Source organism: Bacillus rossius, chromosome 6 (assembly GCF_032445375.1).
Source record: "Bacillus rossius redtenbacheri isolate Brsri chromosome 6, Brsri_v3, whole genome shotgun sequence".
Lineage (NCBI taxonomy): Eukaryota > Metazoa > Arthropoda > Insecta > Phasmatodea > Bacillidae > Bacillus > Bacillus rossius.
In genome coordinates, this window is record NC_086334.1 from 21,826,992 (window position 1) to 21,848,253 (window position 21,262).

At 40.1% G+C, this 21,262-nt stretch overlaps 1 protein-coding gene across 1 annotated transcript in view; it reads right to left on the reverse strand.

The window, feature by feature from the left end:
* LOC134533403 (cell adhesion molecule Dscam2) overlaps positions 1-21,262 on the reverse strand; it is a 104,851-nt gene that overhangs the window by 52,850 nt on the left and 30,739 nt on the right. The window contains exons 6-13 of the mRNA XM_063370925.1: positions 17,904-18,082; positions 16,209-16,487; positions 14,344-14,488; positions 12,495-12,646; positions 11,946-12,056; positions 9,560-9,721; positions 7,473-7,760; positions 3,343-3,462 (exon numbers count right to left, since the gene is read on the reverse strand). Coding sequence (XP_063226995.1) covers positions 3,343-3,462; positions 7,473-7,760; positions 9,560-9,721; positions 11,946-12,056; positions 12,495-12,646; positions 14,344-14,488; positions 16,209-16,487; positions 17,904-18,082 — 1,436 coding nt within the window. The remainder of the gene's footprint in view (positions 1-3,342; positions 3,463-7,472; positions 7,761-9,559; positions 9,722-11,945; positions 12,057-12,494; positions 12,647-14,343; positions 14,489-16,208; positions 16,488-17,903; positions 18,083-21,262) is intronic.

Genomic DNA, 21,262 nt, shown 5'->3' on the forward strand with positions numbered 1-21,262 from the left:
TTAAGCAAAAAATTGCTGTTGTCAACAAGGATATAAACACCACAAAATATTCCGTAACAGGAATATGATCAACAAAACAAAGAAAAAACAAAATGTACTAAGAGAACGAAAAAAAAAACCCACAAATGATGACGACACAGAACTATTGAACCCAAAAAATTCAGCACAACGGTTGAAACAAAACAAAAACACGACAAAACGAAAAGACGAAACAAATACAATAGTTTTACCTAAACAGAAACAAGCTACGTTTCGGGAACTGCTATCTGCTCCCGTCCTCAGGCAGAGACGCACATGGTACGAAAACACAGGTGCGACTGAGTAGGGGCTGGAAAAATGAGGGTTGTCTGCCGCGACTCTCAGCTGATGGACTGGCTGTTTGGACTGCCGAACCGCTGCTCCCACACACGGCAGTTCGGACTGAGTGCTCCAGAGCCCAGTGTCCGATTTGATGGGAAGACATAAGTTCGTCAGTCCACCAGTTCCCTATTGATCAGTCAACCATCCTTGCAGACCCGACTGGTAAGTCCGAATCGTCAGCTCGGACTGATCGCGTGAGGGGGCCCAAGAGAGTAGTATCCCAAGTTATTTTGATTATAGTTCGTGTTATTGCGCATGATTTTATTGTTTTTTTAGCAGACTATTTATAATAAACAAGTTCTTAAAAATATATATTTTTAATTAACTTAATGGAAATTTGTTATGCTCGTCCCAGCATGTGCTGAAATAATGAAATTATGACGTATACAATTTTTGATTAACTGTTAGTTTGTAGCCTTCGTCAGCAAAAAATTTATCTTTAGCATATCATTAAAAAATATGTTTTCCCAAAATCAGAAAATCCTTAGTTTTTCAAGGTTTTGGAGAAAACAAAATTTTATTGATTTATAAATATTCAAAATAAAGTGCTTTAAGAGGAAGGCTTTTAATCGAATGCTGTATACCTCATGATTTCATGCATTCAGTATATGCTAGGACTGATATAAAAATTGGCATTAAGTTAATTAAAACCTTTGAATAAGGAATTTTTTAGTAGATGAAGCCTTTTAAAAACAATAAAATATGGGTATATTACAAAATCGTTTAAATTCAGGCGCAAAAACACGAAAACTTAGAAGAAATAAAATTTAGGAAACTACTTTTTAAGGCTCCGTCGAACATGCCATGTTGTTTATTTTTGTAATTTTTGTTCATGAATATAATTAAAAAAAATATATATATTTTGTAAATTTAACACGATGCCGCCATCCTTGAATGTTTTGCTCTGTCACAGATAGTTTCAATATATATTCACAAAGTGTAATATAACTGGTGTTTAAATTTCGCGCAAGTTTTCGTAATTTATTATCACGTGCGCAACATTTTACACCCATTATATTTATCTTTATGAATACCTGTTGGAAATATTTAAGATAGAACAATAAATGCAAGGGAGGTATCGTGTTAAACCAACATAAATATTTTGACGTGAATACTTCTTTAAAATTGCTTCCAAAATGGGAGGCAATCCAAAAAACGAATGATAACAAAATCGGGTGATACAGTTTGGTGTTGCAACTACATATCTATCATCTTCATCCAAAATTTAATTACACCACTGGATAGCTAAAGGATCAAATAATTCGTTACGCTAAGTGAGGACTGTAAAGCATCGCGCGGTGGAGGGGGAAGAGCCGCCATTTGAGTCATTTTGCTGCATTTCGAGATTCCCATTTAGTATAACTTTTGACTCGGAGAAACTACGACGTTCGTTTAGGTTTCAATCGTCAGCTCTCGTCATTATATCGATTGCATATATAAAAAATTAGTGGAAAATAATTACAGTGAATATATATGCTGTTAAAAAATAAACAAACATATATAATGTCGGCCTATACGCGAATCCTAGTGTTCAAACATGATTATAACATACATAAAATTGCGTATTTTATATTTTGTATAGAAAATATTACCTATTACGTACATATATTCACGTACAACACACGGCGGTCAACGTGAAACGTCCGGGTCAGCGAGTCGCTCTTAGTGCAGTGGATTGAAATGAAAACGAGACATTGACTGCATACTAAAACAATGCGTGGGTGCTATCTTCATTCGATATGTCCCTTGGCACAGGTAATTTCTTTTCTGGTACCCGTACTTTTCGGTGTGATTTTAAAGATGTTTCACGTAAAAAAAACAAAAACAAATGAACATGGCGTGTGAGACGGAGCATTAAGATCCTTTCCCATTCTTCTGGATTTGTACGTTACGACGTTACCAATACTTTATACGTACTTGTCCTAGGAAGTGACATCACGAGGGCTGTACAAATTGAAAGTGAAGTATGAAGTACGCACGTTAACAAACCTGTTTTACTTCACACGTACTTCCAGGTAAAGAAACGTCACAATTTTGAACAGCGTTCTCTAGGTTGTATGTGATAGAACACTTTTTCGCTTTATAACTTATTATGATTAACAATTGTAACGAAAAACTTTATATTTTACAGGTTTAAAACAAAATTTCAACAAATACATGCACATGTACTGACATCAACTTACGTATCAAAGGTATACACTTAAGTAGACTTAAGTGTTTGTAATAGTGTGTAAAAATGTTACTATTATCAGGTTACAATTTATTGCTAGAATTCATATTTATTTATTTAAAAAATGTTAACATTTAGCTAGCTAATGCTAATTATAGCTGCCAAAAACGATATACGCAAGACGTAACTACATTAATGAAAATATATTTGACAGGCACTATACTGAGCCACAAGACGTTTGACAGGCACTATACAAAGCCACAAGACTTTTGACCGGCACTATACAGACCCACACGACGTTTTACCGGCACTATATGGACTCAAAATATATTTGACCGGCACTATATAGACCCACAAGACGTTTGACAGGCACTATACAGAGCACAAGACGTTTAACAGGTACTATATGGACTCAAAAGATATTTGACCGGCACTATATAGACCCACAAGACGTTTGACAGGCACTGTACAGAGCCACAAGACTTTTGAGCGGCACTATATAGACCCACAAGACGTTTGACAGGCACTGTACAGAGCCACAAGACTTTTGAGCGGCACTATATAGACCCACAAGACTTTTGACCGGCACTATACAGACCCACACGACGTTTTACCGGCACTATATGGACTCAAAAGATATTTGACCGGCACTATATAGACCCACAAGACGTTTGACAGGCACTGTACAGACCCACGAGACGTTTGACGGGCACCGTACAGAGAGATACTCGATTGGGACGCGATCGGGAGGAAGCCAAGAGGCGGGGGGCCACACACAGAGAACGTGGAAAGGGCCCGCGACGATATTGTACCAACTGCTTTCCGCCACATGATGATGGGCACAGGGTAGCCGTCCGCCTGGCAGTTGAGCATCACCTCCTGGCCCGCCGCGACGCTGGCGTCTGCGGGCTGCAGCGTCCACCTCGGCGGCACTGCGGCACGACACTCCGCCTCAGCCCCGCACACCATGCTTCAGTAGAACTATACAGCGTGAGTCTGGATTCCACCAGCCAAACACTCCGTCGCCTCCGTCCGTCCGCCACTTCTTCATCCGTCAGCCAAGCCATTTACTTCATCTGTCCGTCAAAATATTTTCCCAAGTAAGTGCTACCAACAATCAGTATTTATTTAGATTTTGTTTACTATTTATGGCGTGTTTTTGTATCCATATTCCGGTTAACATTTGATTGCCGCAGTTAAAACCATGCATATAATCCATCCGTACATCCGTCAAAAGTATAATATTGCCAAATTTTTGAAGGGGTTGACGGATGAAACATTTTGGGCCCTCCGATTGGCTGCAGGTCACGTGACCGACGGAGGCGACGGGCTATTGTGATTCCGCCTTAACTTCGGCTGCAGATTCATCACAAAAAAAAAAATTGAAAACATATGCAAGAATTATGGTCCAAAGAGGTTCCCAAAGTTGGAATACGTCTTTCAAGTTGGGACTGAAATAATTTTTAATTTTTAATAATAGATAGAAGTATTCAAAATAGAACACTGAGTGTCTGGATTTTTAATTTAATTAAATAATGCTCTACAACCACCACGATATTTATGGCTGTAGCGAAATTGAAGTACTTGGGAGTAACACCTTTATTTTCCTCATTTTTGATACGTGTTACTAATCCTGACTTACTTTCTCACGAGGAACCTGCAGCCGTAGTTTGTTGGTCGAATTGAGACTCACTCTATATATAACAGAAACCTGATAAAACTGAGACACATTTTTTGAATGAGCTTTTTTTAACAGTTCCCGTAACTAAAGATTAAATAATAGATAGGGGCATGTATTTTTCTCAAAATAATCTGATCGCTCATTAGACAACAAAAAAAGGTATGCTCGCGCCAGCAAATGTTTCCTTGCAATTAGCGGCAGTCTGCAAGAGAGGCCACTGTCATGTTTGGCTGGGCCATTCAGGACGCGTTTGCTTCCGCACTGGATGGCCAAGATTGGTGAGCTGACAGTACTCATGCACCTGAAAGAAACCATGCCAACCACGAAACACAGACAATGCTACAAAGTTTTGAAATACAACTGGTCCGGAAATCTTTTCGCGAAAAGGACATGCCTCTAATAATAAGTTTTCAGGAGACACTGTTCTGAAACCATGATATTCTCACAGAAATACTGAATAATATTATTTATATTCTTGGAATCTAGCCTATATATATTTTTTCGTAATAAATCTTATGTTTTACATTTTTAATTTTTTTTGTAAATACTATTTAAGTTTTTAAGATTATTTTGTCGTTTCTTCACCACATGCCACATGTTGTAATCATTAGTTGTTATACTGAAAAATGCATTAAAAAGCCTTGTATAAAAATTAATATTCATTCATATTAAAATTATTATTAATAAAATTATTGTAATTCACTATATAAATTATTAATTTCCAAAGATCATACATTAGAGTATATGTATTTTGAATGTGAATTTAGTAGAGAATTCCTTACTGTTTATTTTTTGGGAGAAATATATTTATTTGCTATTTTATTTTGAATGTATTTACTTTTAACTATGTTATGTATGATTGCTTGAAAATCAAAAAAATAAATTTCTAGAATCAATACATATTGTAATTTTATTTATTTACTTAATATTTGATTTTTATTTATTTACTTCACATTTGAAACATTAAAACCTTTAAATGTTTGTTTCACAAACTAAGTTTCCAAAATCAATACATATTTTAACGTTATTTATTTACTTCACTTTTGATAATTTTTATCTCATTTCTTTCATATATTTATGTTATTTGCATTTGTTTTATAGTTGTATGGAGCCAGCCTATTTCTGTTGGCTGATGCTTAATAAATGCATAAATAAATTTTAAAAATCGGTCAATTCTCGGATTAGTTCGAAGAGTTAAAAAGGCGTGGAGTTGATGGAGTTGACCATCACTGGCTTGGACAAACAAGATGAAGATTATCCGTCAGTTTTAGGGCTGCGGGATCCAGAAGGAGAAACTCTTACGTTATAAGAAAAGCAGTTATGTGACAAATCCCAATTTTCTCTAATCCGAACCTAGGTCTCAGGGGTCAAAAATAAAATAATGTGCAAGAAATGAAAAATATTAACTACGATGTTGAAACATTTAACCCTTTAAATGTTTGTTTCACAAATTAAGTTTCCAGAATCAATAAATATTGAAATTTTATTTATATAATTACATGTTAAAAGCACGATTAATTGGGCAGGGGAGTAGGAACCGGGGGGCGGGACAGGGGGGACGTGTCCCCCTGAACTTTTTGGGTGGAGGGGACTGTCCCCCCCAACTTTCTAGACCGTGATATTTTTATTTTATAATATTATTCTGCCCAACTTTATTTGTAATTTCTTCACTCATCAAATTTTATCTTAAGGAAACAATAATAATTTTAATATCGATGTATCCAATGGTTAGATACAAAAACTGCTTAAAAAGCGCTATTTTGCACTTTTAAAATCAAAATTTTCCGGTAGAGGACCCCCGGTAAGAAGGGAATGGGTTTACATGACATCAAAATCATTATTTGTCCCCCCCAACTTTATGAACACAGCTACGCCAATGTAAATTGGGAATGGTAATAGGATAAGAATGATGGGAAAAAAGATATAGTAAAATTTAGAGGTTATCAGTGTTGAATTTTATAATTTACTTTTATTAGGAGTTACTTTTCCGTCGCCTCCGACAAAACAGGAGGAAAACTGCCATAAAGGAAAAAGACAATTTTTTTTTTACTAATCATAATAAGAATGCAGTTCTGCTCCCTACAACACATTTTTGGAAACGTTTGTTTCTACTAGTGCGCGATCTATGCGGTGATTTGTGATTGCAACTATGACAGTCAGAAGCGTTATATGTAGGCTTTAAAGTTAATCTGAGAAACAGCTAGAGGGTTGACAGCGCTACCAGCCGAGTATTCTATACACTACTTCGAGGATCAAGGAGAAGCCTAAGATGTCCATCAAGTTATGCCCCTGCCCGAACACGCCCAAATATTCACCTTCGGCCAACCTCGGGATTTGTTTTATTTTTGCGCAGGAAAAATGAATTCAAATATTAAAAGTGGTCGGTTAGGTTAGCTACATTAAAACACTTTAAAACACTATGGACGGTTAGTTAGGTTAGTATAGCTACATTAAAATAAACAGAGAAATATAAATGTATATAAATAAACCCGAGGTTGGCCGAAGGTGAATATTCGGGCGTGTTCGGGCAGGGACAGAGCTTGATGTACATCTTAGGCTTCCCCAACGCGGCATCTAGCGGCGCGGAGTGAGAACAGCTCCGCCATGTTGTCGTGCTACGATGTTCTGTTGTTTGCTCGTGGGAGTGGGGGGAGGCCTACAACTCACGTAGTTTCGGTTCCCTGCAAGAATTTCCGAAGATTTCCGAAGTTTTGCGTTATTGGTATTAACGCCACTTCAGCCGCTAAATCAATGAAAACAAACATGTTGTGACCGACCTAACATAACCTAACCTAACCCTTCGATTTTTTTTTAAATTTCAATTTTCGAGAGAAATCCGAAGTTGCACGAACGTGGTAGGGAACCGAAACTACGTGAGTTGTAGGCTTCCCCCACTCCCACGAGCAAACAACAGAACATCGTAGCACGACAACATGGCGGAGCTGTTCTCACTCCGCGCCGCTAGATGCCGCGTTGGGGAAGCCTAAGATTTACATCAAGCTCTGTCCCTGCCCGAACACGCCCGAATATTCAACTTCGACCAACCTCGGGTTTATTTATATATATTTATATTTCTCTGTTTATTTTAATGTAGCTATACTAACCTAACTAACTGTCCATAGTGTTTTAAATTGTTTTAATGTAGCTAACCTAACCGACCACTTTTAATATTTGAATTCATTTTTCCTGCGCAAAAATAAAACGGGGGGGGGGGGGGTGGAGAAAGAGAGAGGGAGGAGGAAGTGACGCGGCGGGACTGACCGTTGACGGTGAGCGGCACGGTGAAGCGCTCGGCGCCCGCCACGTTGTGCGCCACGCACGTGTAGTTGGCCGTGTGCGCGGCGGAGATGCGCTCTATGACCAGCAGCGAGGAGTACTCGTCCAGGCGCCGCGCCGAGGCGCTGACGCCGGCCAGCGGCAGCGGCTCGCCGTCTCGCTCCCAGCGGAACGACACGGGCAGGTCGCCCTCCAGGATCTGGCACGAGATGGCGGCGCGCATGCCCTCGCGCAGCATCGTCATGGCCGGGATGGGCAGGATCTTGGGCGGCACTGTCGCACGCACGCACGCACGCTATCACCTCGTGCACCAGCTGCACTAGCCGCCAGGACCTTGTGGTGGTCATAGGGATATTACACACAATGATTCTCTGTTTACCCCTTTGAATATATATACTGTATAGAAGTCGCGAGTGGATAGGATTTACTCTACGTTTTTCAGGAGCGTATGATGGAGCAGCTTGGGAACTTCACCGCTTCAGGGCGCTGCCGTAACGCCCTGTATCGTCTTAGGTTGTTATTTAAACGTTAAGAGCGCAGAACTGTCGCCCGCTGTCATTCCCCCGCACCACCCCACCCATCATTCACTGCAGCTCAAGGTCGTTCAACGGGAGGGGGAAGGGGTGTTTGAAGAGTTCGACACTTGTCCGCTAGGGACTACCACAAGTCGATGCCCTAGAGATGGTGGCGATTGCGGCGGTGAATTAACCAACTACCTCAAACCGTATTAGAAATTTTAAACCTGGGCTGGCGACTTCTATACAGTATATATATTCTAAGGTTTACCCATGGCGATCGGTTGCTCGGCTTAGAAGCTGATGAGCTGCAGTGCCATCTAGCGGCGAGTTACAAAAAAAATGGATAGCATGAAAGCCCTTTTCCATGAGAAAAAAAAACACTGCTATGTGCCAACTTTCGGTAGAACAGTGTCGGAGTTTATCAACGTCATACATACCAACATACAATTATATATATATATATATATATATATATATATATATATATATATGTACACATATCAGCTAAATGTAAATACTGCAATATGTTTATAGTATATGTGCAGAGTTATATTCTTATAGTATATATATAGTTCCACATAGTAGGTTTTAATGAATGTAGATATATAAATTTTATGTGTGTATAATATAAATAATTTTATTCCATTAAAATATATAAACGTGTAACCTACGGCTCAGATGGAAAGCACAACACCACAAACAACTAATATTTACTGAAAACGACAAAAAAAAAAACCAAGAAAGAAAAAAAAATACAGCTACACAAACAAAGACTTTATGACACTAAACCGCGAGACAACGTAACAAAGAATATAGTAGCGGCGGAACTTAGGAAAGATTTTTTTCATAAAGACCCAAAGTAAAAAAAAGAGTCTACATCCTGTACAGACACTTTTGGTTGTCCCGTCAAACACATCCGGTCATTCCGATCGGCTATACCATTGGCGGATATATTTTTTTTTTTTTGCCACATGGGGGCTCACAATTAAACTTTAAACGAAACGCACGTTGAACTAGAATTTAAAAGATTCGCTCTACCTAACAACAAAAACGCTTTACGCTCAGGAGTCGCCATTTTGCGTCGGTGGCGCTGCAGGCGAGAAAACAACGAAGCAGTACTCGCGCACGCGCTTACCTAAAACTGTCTTTGAGTTACTTTGCCAACCTCCGTAGCGTAGTCGGATGCACACCGGCTTACGTTGCGAGGGGTCCTGTATTTGAGTCCCGGGTAAGGCATGGGTGTAAAATATATAATCTAATATTTGATAACGACTGGAAATTGAGATTCACGCTGCATATAATGACCCTTTGGCTATGGGCGAAAGCTGTAGGCCACATAACTTTATATATATATAATAATTTGAGTTACTTTTTTCAGTTTCGACCTCGAACCAAACATCTACGACGCTTACACACTTGGGTGATGTTGAATTTAAGAACGGGGGACATTCTACGACGCCCGTGGTCCATTGAGCTAGTTGGCTCACGAGAGAGAGAGAGAGAGAGAGAGAGAGAGAGAGAGAGAGAGAGAGAGAGAGAGAGAGACTGACTCACCTATGACCTGCACCTCGACGTCGCGGCGCGCCGAGTGCTTCTGGCGGTTCTGCGCCTGGCAGGTGTAGGTGCCGGCGTCCTCCTGCCGCTGCGCCTGCTCCACCACCAGCGTGCCGTTGGGGTAGACGCGCTGTCGCCGCGTCGTGGGCAGCAGCGTGCCGTCTGCCGACACACGGCCCCGACTCTCCACATTCGGCGGCAGATCTCAAACACTCCACTTGATGTAGGCTTTCTGACATACATACACCATTGCTAAGCACACGTGTGTCTGTAGAAGAAAAATACAAAAAAAAAAAAACAACACAAATGACAAAAACTCAAATAAAGCAAAAAAAAATTTGCTGTTGTCAGGATATAAACACCACTTTGTTTTTTTCTTTGTTTTGTTGACCATATTCCTGTTGTGGAGTATTGTGTGGTGTTTATATCCTGACAACAGCAATTTTTTTTTTTGCTTTATTTGTGTTTTTTGTAGTTTTCTTCTACAGACATAAGTGTGCTTATAAATGGCGTATGTCCAAAAGCTTACATCAAGTCATGCACTCCCATTGCACAAATCTTTCAAAGATAATTTCAAACACTCGGGCAGCGGGAAGGGGCGAGGGTGAATAAAATAAATAAACAAACTCTGAAAAAAAAAAAAGCTCTTGTAAATCAGTACATGCGATGGAAGTGAAACTTCTTTGGCAATTCAAACCTCGAATCGGAAATACATCGTGAGGGGTAAAACGGCAGAGAGAGAGAGAGAGAGAGAGAGAGAGAGAGAGAGAGAGAGAGAGAGAGGACAATTTTCTAAATCAACACGAACTAAAAAAAAAAAATTACTCACTTCTATAAATAACTTCTCAGGATATCAATAATCACTGACCGATCAATAATAATTAACGAACAATAAATATTACTCACTGTTTGAAATCTATGCTTGTTGCTGTTTCTTCAAACAATCCTGCCATTTGGAACACGCGCCCAAACCTCAGAACGAAATATGAAATTCATAACAGGTAGCGCTATCTATGCTGGAAATGCCGGGACTGTCTCAATAGCGCTCTCTCTACGCTGCGCCGGTTCAACAGCGCGCTGGTAGCAAATATAAAAATTAAAGGCACTCACAACTAACTGTGCAGGTTACGTATATTTATTTTCTGAAACAAGCGCATGTGCACACTCTCTGTCTTATTCTTTCGTACCTATATAGGTATCTCTCTCGGTTCTACTGGATTTTTTTTTTGGTGGGAGACGAATCAAGAGGAGAACAAACACGAGCCCAGGAACGTATATATCATAGTGCTCTCTTTATATCTCCTTGGCCAAGCATCTATTCTCTGCTCTTTTCGCGTAAGAAACGTTTCACAACAATGTTTCACGAGAACTTTGCACTCAATTTCGGCCTTGAAATTTTACTCTCATCGCACCCAAAGAAGTTTCACTGCAAAAATTTGAACAGTTGACATTAATTGCCCCTAAAGTGCAATATCTCACTTAGCATTTTTGTGTTATATTTTTTTTATACATAATTTCTGGATTAGTACCACCGACCATATCGTTGGACACTTTAAAAATTCAAAGTCCTAGGTAAGTTACTTTTTTTTTTCGTGGGGATAGGGGGAGTTGGATGGGCACCCCTGATAAAGAGAACTTAAAAACTACATTTTTAAAGTAAAATCTCTTTAAAGACGGCAGCGTGAGACGAAAACAGAGCAAAACGAAAAAAAAAAAAAAAAAAAAAATATGCAACGCTAAGGATTTGGGCGTTCGATGGCTGAGGGTGAGGATAACAAATGAAGTAGAGCGTCAGACGACTTAAGGACACTTTGCAGATTTTCCGTTGCCATTCTGGTTAAAAATCGTGAACGTCCATTGCGTCCTTTATGAGCTATCAGTTACTGGCCGAAAACACAGACGGCAGCAGCAGCAATGTCATGTTTGTACCATAGCACACTTGCGTAACTGGCGCTTACTTGCGAACCCGCATACCTACTCAAATTATCGTACAACTCACCACCCTGTACACTCACACGCACGCCTGTGTACTTACTTGCACACGTGTGTGTGTGCTCTACAAATTTCCCATCCCATACGCGCACATTTTTGCTACTATGGTCCTTAATTTTTTTTTGATAATTTTTATTAACAACTGAAATGAAGTAAAAATTGTGGCTTTCGGCAGCATCCGTAGAGAGCCTTTCACTAAAAGCAGAATCTTCCAGGAACAATAGGTTGTTTATCGAGTGTAATGCGTGGAATTCAGGTACAGTGTCTTGACTTACCGCTGGTTTACACAAATAGACTAAATTTAATGTCTTTATAAGCACCAAAAGCCACCAATTTAACTATCAATAGTTTAACCATAAACTCTTGAGTAAAATTAGAACCGTGACTTACTTACCTCTTTCCCAAGTTATGGATTCGATAGGGTAGCCCGCCACCGGGCACTTTATGACGAGATCGGTTCCGGATATGGCAGTGATTTTCGGCATCACTCGAATATATGGCAGGCCTACATAAAAAAAAATTCACACTATCCATTTACAAAATCACATACAATTGCAAAAATAGAGTAAGTTTTAAGAATCCATCAATAAAAAAATCTATAAAGGCACGAACCCATGTTAACTACTAGATTAACAAGGCTGTAGAGTATTTAATCTTAACATCTTAAAATTAGGTCAGTTAACGCAGTGATTGTTTTCTATATAAAACAATAACCACTTCAATGTATTAAAGAAAAGGTACATTCAAGAAAATCACAGAAAAATTCACCTTTATTACTTTCAAACCGCTGAAATACGCCGTTTCTCTATTCGGTTGTCCTAAGACTATTATATGGATGCACATGTATCGTGTTTATAACTTTTGAAGCTTTGTATGTGATACGGATTCTCCGAGAGATTAAAGACAATCCTGCAGATCTCAAAGTGCCTTTGTCGAGACTCACCGTAAACGTTGATCCTTGCGCTGTGGGAAACTTGAGCGACCGAGTTCTTTGCTGTACACGTGTATTCTCCTCCGTCTTCTTCTTTTAAATTCGTTATATTTACATGACTAATAACGTCGTCGTGTATCGTTACGTATTGTCCGACTAAAAACCTGCGAACAGATCAGTCGCGATCGGGTTAGCGGTGATGGATGTGAAATGCAGTGTTGCCGATATTTGTGTGCATCAAATTCAGTGACGGATGCAAGGGGAAAAAAAAGGGGGGGGGGATGATTTGGGGGTAAATACACCCCCCACCGAAATTATAAAAAATTGTACGGTATTTTGGTGGAGGCGGTATGTTATTTTTGGCGACGCAGAGTGAGCTGTCAATACACCTGGAGTAAGCTAAACAGGAGGTTGATAATGCAACATTCAAAATCCCTTTTGCAGAAGTAAGACTTTCGAAATCACCGATTATAATTTTTTTTTTCAAATCCACCGTTCCCCTCCCTAAAAAAAATCACGTATTCGTCACTGCCCAAATAACACAACATTAAAAAAATTACAAATGGAGTGTTTTACTTTAATATTTTAGATTTGAGCTTTTCTGCATATTTCCGAAGAAAAAAAAGAATTGTTGAAATATTCATACGACTCTTTCATACAAAAGAATATTTTTTTCTGAATATTTTTAAAAAACATTTAGTAGGAATAAACTACCACATATTTAACTTAAAAGTGGTTAACTGCTATACGCTTGGAGTGGAGACAAAATGAGTACATAGTGTAAATTTCAGTTAACATAATTCTTAAAGTGCAGTTTGTTATGCAAAAATAGAGATTTTTACGTCCAATGATTTTGTTTTTGCGGCATATACATGGTGTTCTGGAGATGAAGTTAGGAACTGTCGGAAGATTGAGTGCTGTGACGTGTTTGATGGCACAGCCGTGACGTCACTATGCTCGCCGAAGCAGAATGATCCTGCGATGGGTTGCAATTACCTTCTGAGGGATAAAGGTGAAATGGACATTACAAACACTCAGCCCTGAACCCAGGGAAAAATGTTTTAACAATTATTTCTTCCAAGAACCATAGAAAACTGAGTTTACAAAGGTTTTGGAATTACCTAACTTTTTAAAATCAATGAATGATATACTAAAAGTTAAGTATCACAAGACGAAGGATACATACGAACGGAACCCCTAAAACTGTTTACAACATGATTTCATGCTTTCAGTAGACAATAGCACTGACAATATATTGTGTCTTTAAGTAAACAAAAAACTTAAAATAATCATTTGCTCAGAAGAAAAAAGGTTTGAGCGAGTCTTTCACTACTCGCCAGATGTGTAACGTCTAATCTCGGTAGTGAGAAAATTCACGAGCTCTGATGTTGCAAATACAATTATAATACGAAACTCGGACACAGAATTGAAGTTAAAATTCTTTAAAATAATGCGGAGCTTGATAAATATACGCAAATTGAGTTTTCAAATAAATTTCCGGACGCGAATCACACGTAGTTTCCATAACCGCTGCTATAATTCGTTGTCAGAAGAGCTACGTCAACTACTGAATCATTTGAATATCAGACCGAAATTTTAAACTAGGTATGTAATAAAACGTCTCCGATATATCAATTTTGTTAAAATACATTAAAACAATATGAGGTTTCTCTATGTCTTTGTGAACTTTGGTGTGCACCGTGATCACACGTTTCCGTTCCATTCACGGAATTACTCCCACTAAAGGCCGTATACCGAGAGCTAAGATGTTACACGTCAGAAACACGAGCCGTTAGAGGCAGGATAACCGAGGATACCAGCGCGTTGCTGTGGTAACGCACGGGTCGGCTGCGCGGCGTACCTAGAGTTGTCAGGTACTGGGAAGCCGTCCAGCGTCCACGCGAACTGCGGCGGCGGGTTGCCCGTGGCGACGCACTTGAGCGACACGGCGGGGCCCGGCTGCAGAGTCTGCTCCGTGAACCACTGCACCAGCTCCGGGCTCGCGTCTGCCGACAAACCGCCGCGAGTCCCCTCACAAGGCCCATCACAAGTCCCGCCACAAGTCCCGCCACAAGTCCCACCACAAGTCCCACCACAAGTCCCGCCACAATTCCCGCCCCAAAACACGCCAAATTCCCAACACAATTCCCTCCTTAATTCCCACCAAATTCCCGCCACAATTGCCTTAACAATTCCGGCCACAATTTCAGTCACAATTTCCGCCAAATTCCCGCCACAATTCCCATAATTCCCGTCACAAGTCCCGCCCGCGTCCGACGAGGCTCACTCACACCGTGCCGTCGTCTCGCTATTGGAGCGTGGGCCCGTGCGAAGCTTCGACTAAGCGAACCAATCGATTCTCTTTTTTACAAGCTTTTTTTTATTTAACTTCACATGTTTGTTTGTTTATTTGAATCTTGTAAGTTTAATTCAAACCACTTCCGCTCGAACTGGAGATCTGAAGTTTTACATACTTGTTCGGTTCTGACGCACACAGATTCCGCCAATTTGAATTTTGGCCTCAATCTTGAAAATCCTTTCCTATTATCCCAAAAAATCGGGAAAAGTTTATATTATTTATAAAAAAAACTCTTAATTTAATTTTATAAAAATTTTATAAAAATAATTCCACTATATTGAATTATGTCCGCCATAATTAAATTCAGCAATTATTATCGAAAAAAATTGTAAACTTATACTTAAAAAATAACTTAATTATATTTTAATAAAATATTAAATAAAAACGAGTCCTGGGTTAAATCCCAGTTTATTGTGCACATAATATGTCTGAAATTTGTAAAATATGAACACAGCAGTTGGGGAAACATTCATTTCACATGTATCAGAGCCATACCCGAAAAGTTCACGAAATTCTCCGAATTTTGCCAACCACTTGTGGAAAAAAAACCTGTATACGTAACCAATGCTCTATGGTCGTAGGCCGGGACGCGAAAGGTCTGCCAACTAAACCCTCCCCACCTTCAGCTGCAGATCAGCCACGTTACACATTCCAATCGTTGCTGACGAAGCACTGGTACATGCCGCGAGAAGACGAGGAACCGTCTACGTAACCACTGCTCTACGAGGACGCGCCAGGCCTGCCAACTCACCGCCCAGCTGCAGCTCGGCCGTCGCCTGCGCCATGTCCCACTCGTTGCTGACGAAGCACTGGTACATGCCGCGAGAAGACGAGGAACCTGTCTACGTAACCACTGCTCTATGGCAGGGCAGGGAGGTGAGGACGCGCCAGGCCTGCCAACTCACCGCCCAGCTGCAGCTCGGCCGTCGCCTGCGCCATGTCCCACTCGTTGCTGACGAAGCACTGGTACATGCCGCGAGAAGACGAGGAACCTGTCTACGTAACCACTGCTCTATGGCAGGGCAGGGAGGTGAGGACGCGCCAGGCCTGCCAACTCACCGCCCAGCTGCAGCTCGGCCGTCGCCTGCGCCATGTCCCACTCGTTGCTGACGAAGCACTGGTACATGCCGCGAGAAGACGAGGAACCTGTCTACGTAACCACTGCTCTATGGCAGGGCAGGGAGGTGAGGACGCGCCAGGCCTGCCAACTCACCGCCCAGCTGCAGCTCGGCCGTCGCCTGCGCCATGTCCCACTCGTTGCTGACGAAGCACTGGTACATGCCTCGAGAAGACAAGAAGCTGTCTACGTAACCACTGCTCTATGGCAGGGCAGGGGGAGTGAGGACGCGCCAGGCCTGCCAACTCACCGCCCAGCTGCAGCTCGGCCGTCGCCTGCGCCATGTCCCACTCGTTGCTGACGAAGCACTGGTACATGCCGTGGTCCTCCTTGCGCAGCGCGCGCACCGCCAGGCGCTCGGGCTGGGACGTGACCTGGAACCTGGCGTCGCGGCCCGCCGGCACCGGCCTGCCGTTCGCGAACCACGCCACCTTGGTGACGGGGAAGCCGCTGGAGACGCAGTGGAACACCGCCTCCTTGCCCACGTCCACCACCTGGCTCTGGGGCTGGAGGTGCGCGGACAGCGGCGCTGCGGGCCAGAGCATAGTCTCGCACGCATCGCAACGCTTTACACATCTCAGTGAAGGGCTTATGGCAATACAGGAATTTAAAAAAAAACTCATACTTGCAATAATGCAGAAACGTTGCAATGTTTTTGTAAACTAACAGTAGGTATTTTCTGTGTACTATTTTATACATGTGGGGATATTTAGATAGCTATTTCACTAAATTGATACATACATAAAACCAAGAAAAGTAATTAATTATACTTGTGTGTCTATATCTTATATATTTATGGTAAATATATATTTATGTTCTGTCTGTCTGTTCACGCAGCGCGGAGACGCTACAATAAGGCCTAAAAGCGCATGGCCAAGTTGGTGGACACCATAGATAGATACAAACAAATAATTATAAATATACAAACAAAAACAAATAGTAATATACTAAACAACTACACAGTAAATGAAAAAAAAAAAACAAAAAGACGCGAAACTACATGAAATATGAAATAATACCTAATGGAGATATTTGAAAGAAAATGTAAATTAATAAATAACAACAATACACATACCTAATGCACTACAATATAATATAAGACTAACACAATTAATCACACGTTGAACAGATCATTGCTATTAAGAAAAGTATAATGAAATTAATAACTAGGGTAGATTAAAATATGCTTGTAAGTAAGGGACACTAAATTCTTTTTCTACTGTTGGCAAAATAACCATTTATTCCATTGAACTTACTAATCTGTAAAATAAGTCTTTTTTTTTTTTTTTTACTAATAATACATAATATAGGATGACTGCGACTACTGAGCGTAGGAAACTTGATGCCAATATTTTCAAACTTGTGTTTTAAGCAGTCATACATTTTTCGTCTAAAATGTTCCTTCTGGAGCGTAATGAGCATCATGGGCGTCGCAAGGATATATATATTTGGGTGGGACTTCAATTGATTTAGTTGTTTGAGGAATATCCATCCCCTGGAAAAAAAAAAAAGTGGGGGGTCGGGGGGGTCCTCCCCCGGGAAAAATTGGGGTTTGAAGGCGCAAAAAGGTGGTTTTTAGGCATTTTTCTTTCCTAAACATTCTAATTACAGTTGGTTACGCTATATAATTTATTTAAAAAAAAAAAAAATTCAGAAAACAAATTTGTAAAAACACAGTTAACATATCTGCTGGTGCTATATCCACACAAAATCATTAATTTAAACATCAGGAGAAACTACGAACCTACGAAACTAAAATATATTATTGGAGGGGACGAAATTGAATACTTTTATTATTGGGGGGGGGGGGGGGGGGGGCGTGTCCCTCCCCGCCCGGTCCCTCCCGGTTGCGACGCCCATGATGAGCCTTAGTATAGAAAGTACGTCTAGATTATGATTAGTGAATATCTGTTTGATATGAATGTGTTATTGTGGGTAGTGGTACCTGAGATGCTGAGCGTGACCTGCACGGTCTCCTCGCCCGCAGAGTTGTTGACCCAGCACAGGTACTTGCCCTTGTCCTCCAGCCGCACCTTGCTGATGCGCAGCAGGCCGGCCGCCAGCATGAAGACGCGCTGGCCGGTCGCCACTGGCAGCAGCTGGTCTCGGTCCTCCCTGTACCACCTGCCGGGCCGACCCCGCCGCCCTCGCACGCTCCCCCTTCCTTTCCCTCTTAGTCCAATCAAATTAGGCAAAAATGAAGGCAAACCCGGACATTAAAAATAACAAACCGGGACTACTGGGAAAATGTCGAGGACACTTTCCGCTGCGTCCATACAAAAATCCCAAAAAATCCGGTTGCGGGTTTTCCGCCATTTTGAAAAATACTGTCGCCATTTTGAATTTTCACATATATTTACTAAAAAAAATCGTAGCAACTAAACGGTTTCACTTTTCGGGATGTTTTTTTTTTCCTACATACTTCCTATAAATGCTACTATACACATAATTTCTTTACCTGATGTTTGCGTTTCGTTGTTTAAAGTATAGCCGTTAATCGTTGTTTTTACTTTAAGCTGAAAAACTTAAGAATTTACATCAAAACGGTAGATCGCATTCAAAAACGTTTCAAACAAAAGTTGTAGAGCATAGAAAAAACTTACGAAAACAATTTTAATATATAACATACGCAAATAATTATCCTTTTAGAAAGTGTTTCTCTGCGCGGTGGCGTTAGCTTACAAGGGAATTAAATACACAGCATATTGCATCAGAATTTTTATCCTAAATTTGAAACATCAAAGTGTATTTTTTCATGCAATGTTATCCTAAGTCTCGTCAATAAAGTAGTATAAAATTACTATTGTCGAACTCTGCCCTCTCTTTTTTTAATAACCAATAACATATTCGGAAATACATTTTTATGTTATGAGATATAAAACTCGTGTACTGATTTTTTTTTAAATTTATTTCAAAATGTATAATTTTTATTTATTTCCACTGTACCACAGAAAGTACAGTTTTAATGTCAATATAATATGTCCAGTTCCATCTGTAAAACATATATTTTACTGGTCAGCATGTTTTCTGTTATTTACATAAATACACTGCAAGTCTTATTAATAAATAGTAAAAACTATTAAGCATTAAAACAAAATGTTAATGAATGCCGTTGACATGTTAATTATGTGTAAATGAAAATGGTCACCAAACAATTTTATGAAAGTCACTTTGTACAACATATTGAAATTGTCACAATTGTTTAAAAGTCATTGCATCCTTCAAGACTGACATATTTTGTGGTTTATATAAATGTTTTTTGCAGGTGTTTCCTCGGAATTAAATTTCATATAAATATTAAGGAATTAACAAACAATTATATACTGAATGGTAAACATGATTCATTATTATCAGAAGCGAAGAAATTGAAATTAAACATATGAAAGCAAAGAAAATTCAGACACTCAATTGTGTCCTATCAAATTTTAATCATCAGAAAGTAAATTATTAATTTAATGCACTTTGCACATCAATGTCAGCAACTTCTTCTTCTTCACCAAATTCACAGTTGGTGCTTATAAAAGGAATATTGCTACAGCCATGTCCAGAACATTGAGCACACATACCAGAACATTCAAGTACACTTCGTTTGCACTCACAGTTTTTTCCACATGAAATTTTGCAGTTGCACATTAAAAGTTTCATGAGGTTGTCTGGAGCAGGTTTTTGTAGTGTTGGAACTGGAAGGAGCCTATTGTTGTTAAGCATCCAGCCCCATTCTGTGGGCGACAGATCCACATGTTTCCACTGCTGCACTTGTAAATAAACGCGCAGGGAATGCTGGCGTGCTGCTGCCGTTGTGGGCGGGAGTTTTGCTAAGTTAAATCTACCACTGACTTGCTGCTTGCCCACAGTCTTAAGGTAAAGGTGATGTCTTGCTGTGTCGAGATCAGATTGTCACTTAGCGCCATACATTGCTATAAAAAAATTTCTCTCCGGCATCTGCAACTGAATCTTTGGATGATGATGAACCATTAAAGACTTCAATTTGACTTTGAAGCAAATCATTATCAAAAAACAGTTTGTATGCATTCTTTTTCCCTTTGTTGAAAGGAGCAGAAGTGGTATCGCACTCTGTAAATGCATGAAGGAACAACATGTATTTCTTCATGTTCCCTAAACTGGCTTGCAGCTTCTGACTGCTATATGCGATCTGGTTTTGTTTTCGTACCAGGTATCAACATATGTGTGTCAGCTGTTGCATGCGTGATCAACAAGACTAGCAGATCATGATCTTCTCCAACAAGCAGAGATGGACCTGACAATGCTAACTCTGTAGCTTTGGTAACAATAGCCGTATCTGCATCTCCATCTACTTCGTAAACATTTCACCCAGCTTTTTGGAGATGTTTTTTCATAAGTTTGAAGAATCCATCTTTGTTAGTCTTGTTTGACAGAAAGTCTTGTTGTGAACACTGCACATGAATATTGTCTTCGACACTTACTTTTACTGGATTTCTATTTGTTTTGTCTGCGTAGATGCTCAACATCTTTTGTGCTGGGCCCTGCTTGATATCCGTCGAATACTATGTACCAGTGAACATAATGGTCCTCAACATATTTAACATACTGCTGACATATCTGCTTGATCGTTGCTGGACGAAGCCAAACAACTTTGTGCAGTAAATGGCCACCATCAATTGTATATACTGCATTATCTGGAAGAGACAACTGATTTGACGACAATTCATCAAGGACATGTACAAGAGACGACTTCGTGCCCTTACGAATAGATACATAATCAAACAGCGATGGTGGATGAGCAGCCAGTTAGTATGCTAAGAAGGATGCCAGCTCTTCGTCACTTCTTACAAGGCACAGCATTCTGTGGAAAAGTTGGTTTGGGTTGATCACAATTTCTTCATTGTGTACTCTTACAGCTTTACTTGCATTGTCTAAACACTTCACCTTGTCTGTGCTTCGGTAGTGAACTTCAGAAAAAACATTTGCCTACAGTGTTCTTAAGATTTGATTGGCCAACTTCCCAAGCTTTGTCACAGTTTAAAGATCTGTCTCCAATCACCCCACTGGAAAGAGAAGTTAGGTCATCTGAGAGTCTTTGAAAGGGATTGTGTTCATGAAGCCAATTTATGAATGACTGAATGTCAGATCTATCTCAATCCAGGTATAAGGCAAAACAAATAGTTCGGGTTAAAAAATTACATGCAGAGTGCCACAAACAAGTTTCATAATAATAGTTGATGGGGATTACGATAACATTTTATAAAGAAAAACGCTTTAATGTTTCAAATTTAGGATAAAAATTCTGCTGCAATATGTTGTGTATTTACTTCCCTTGTAAGC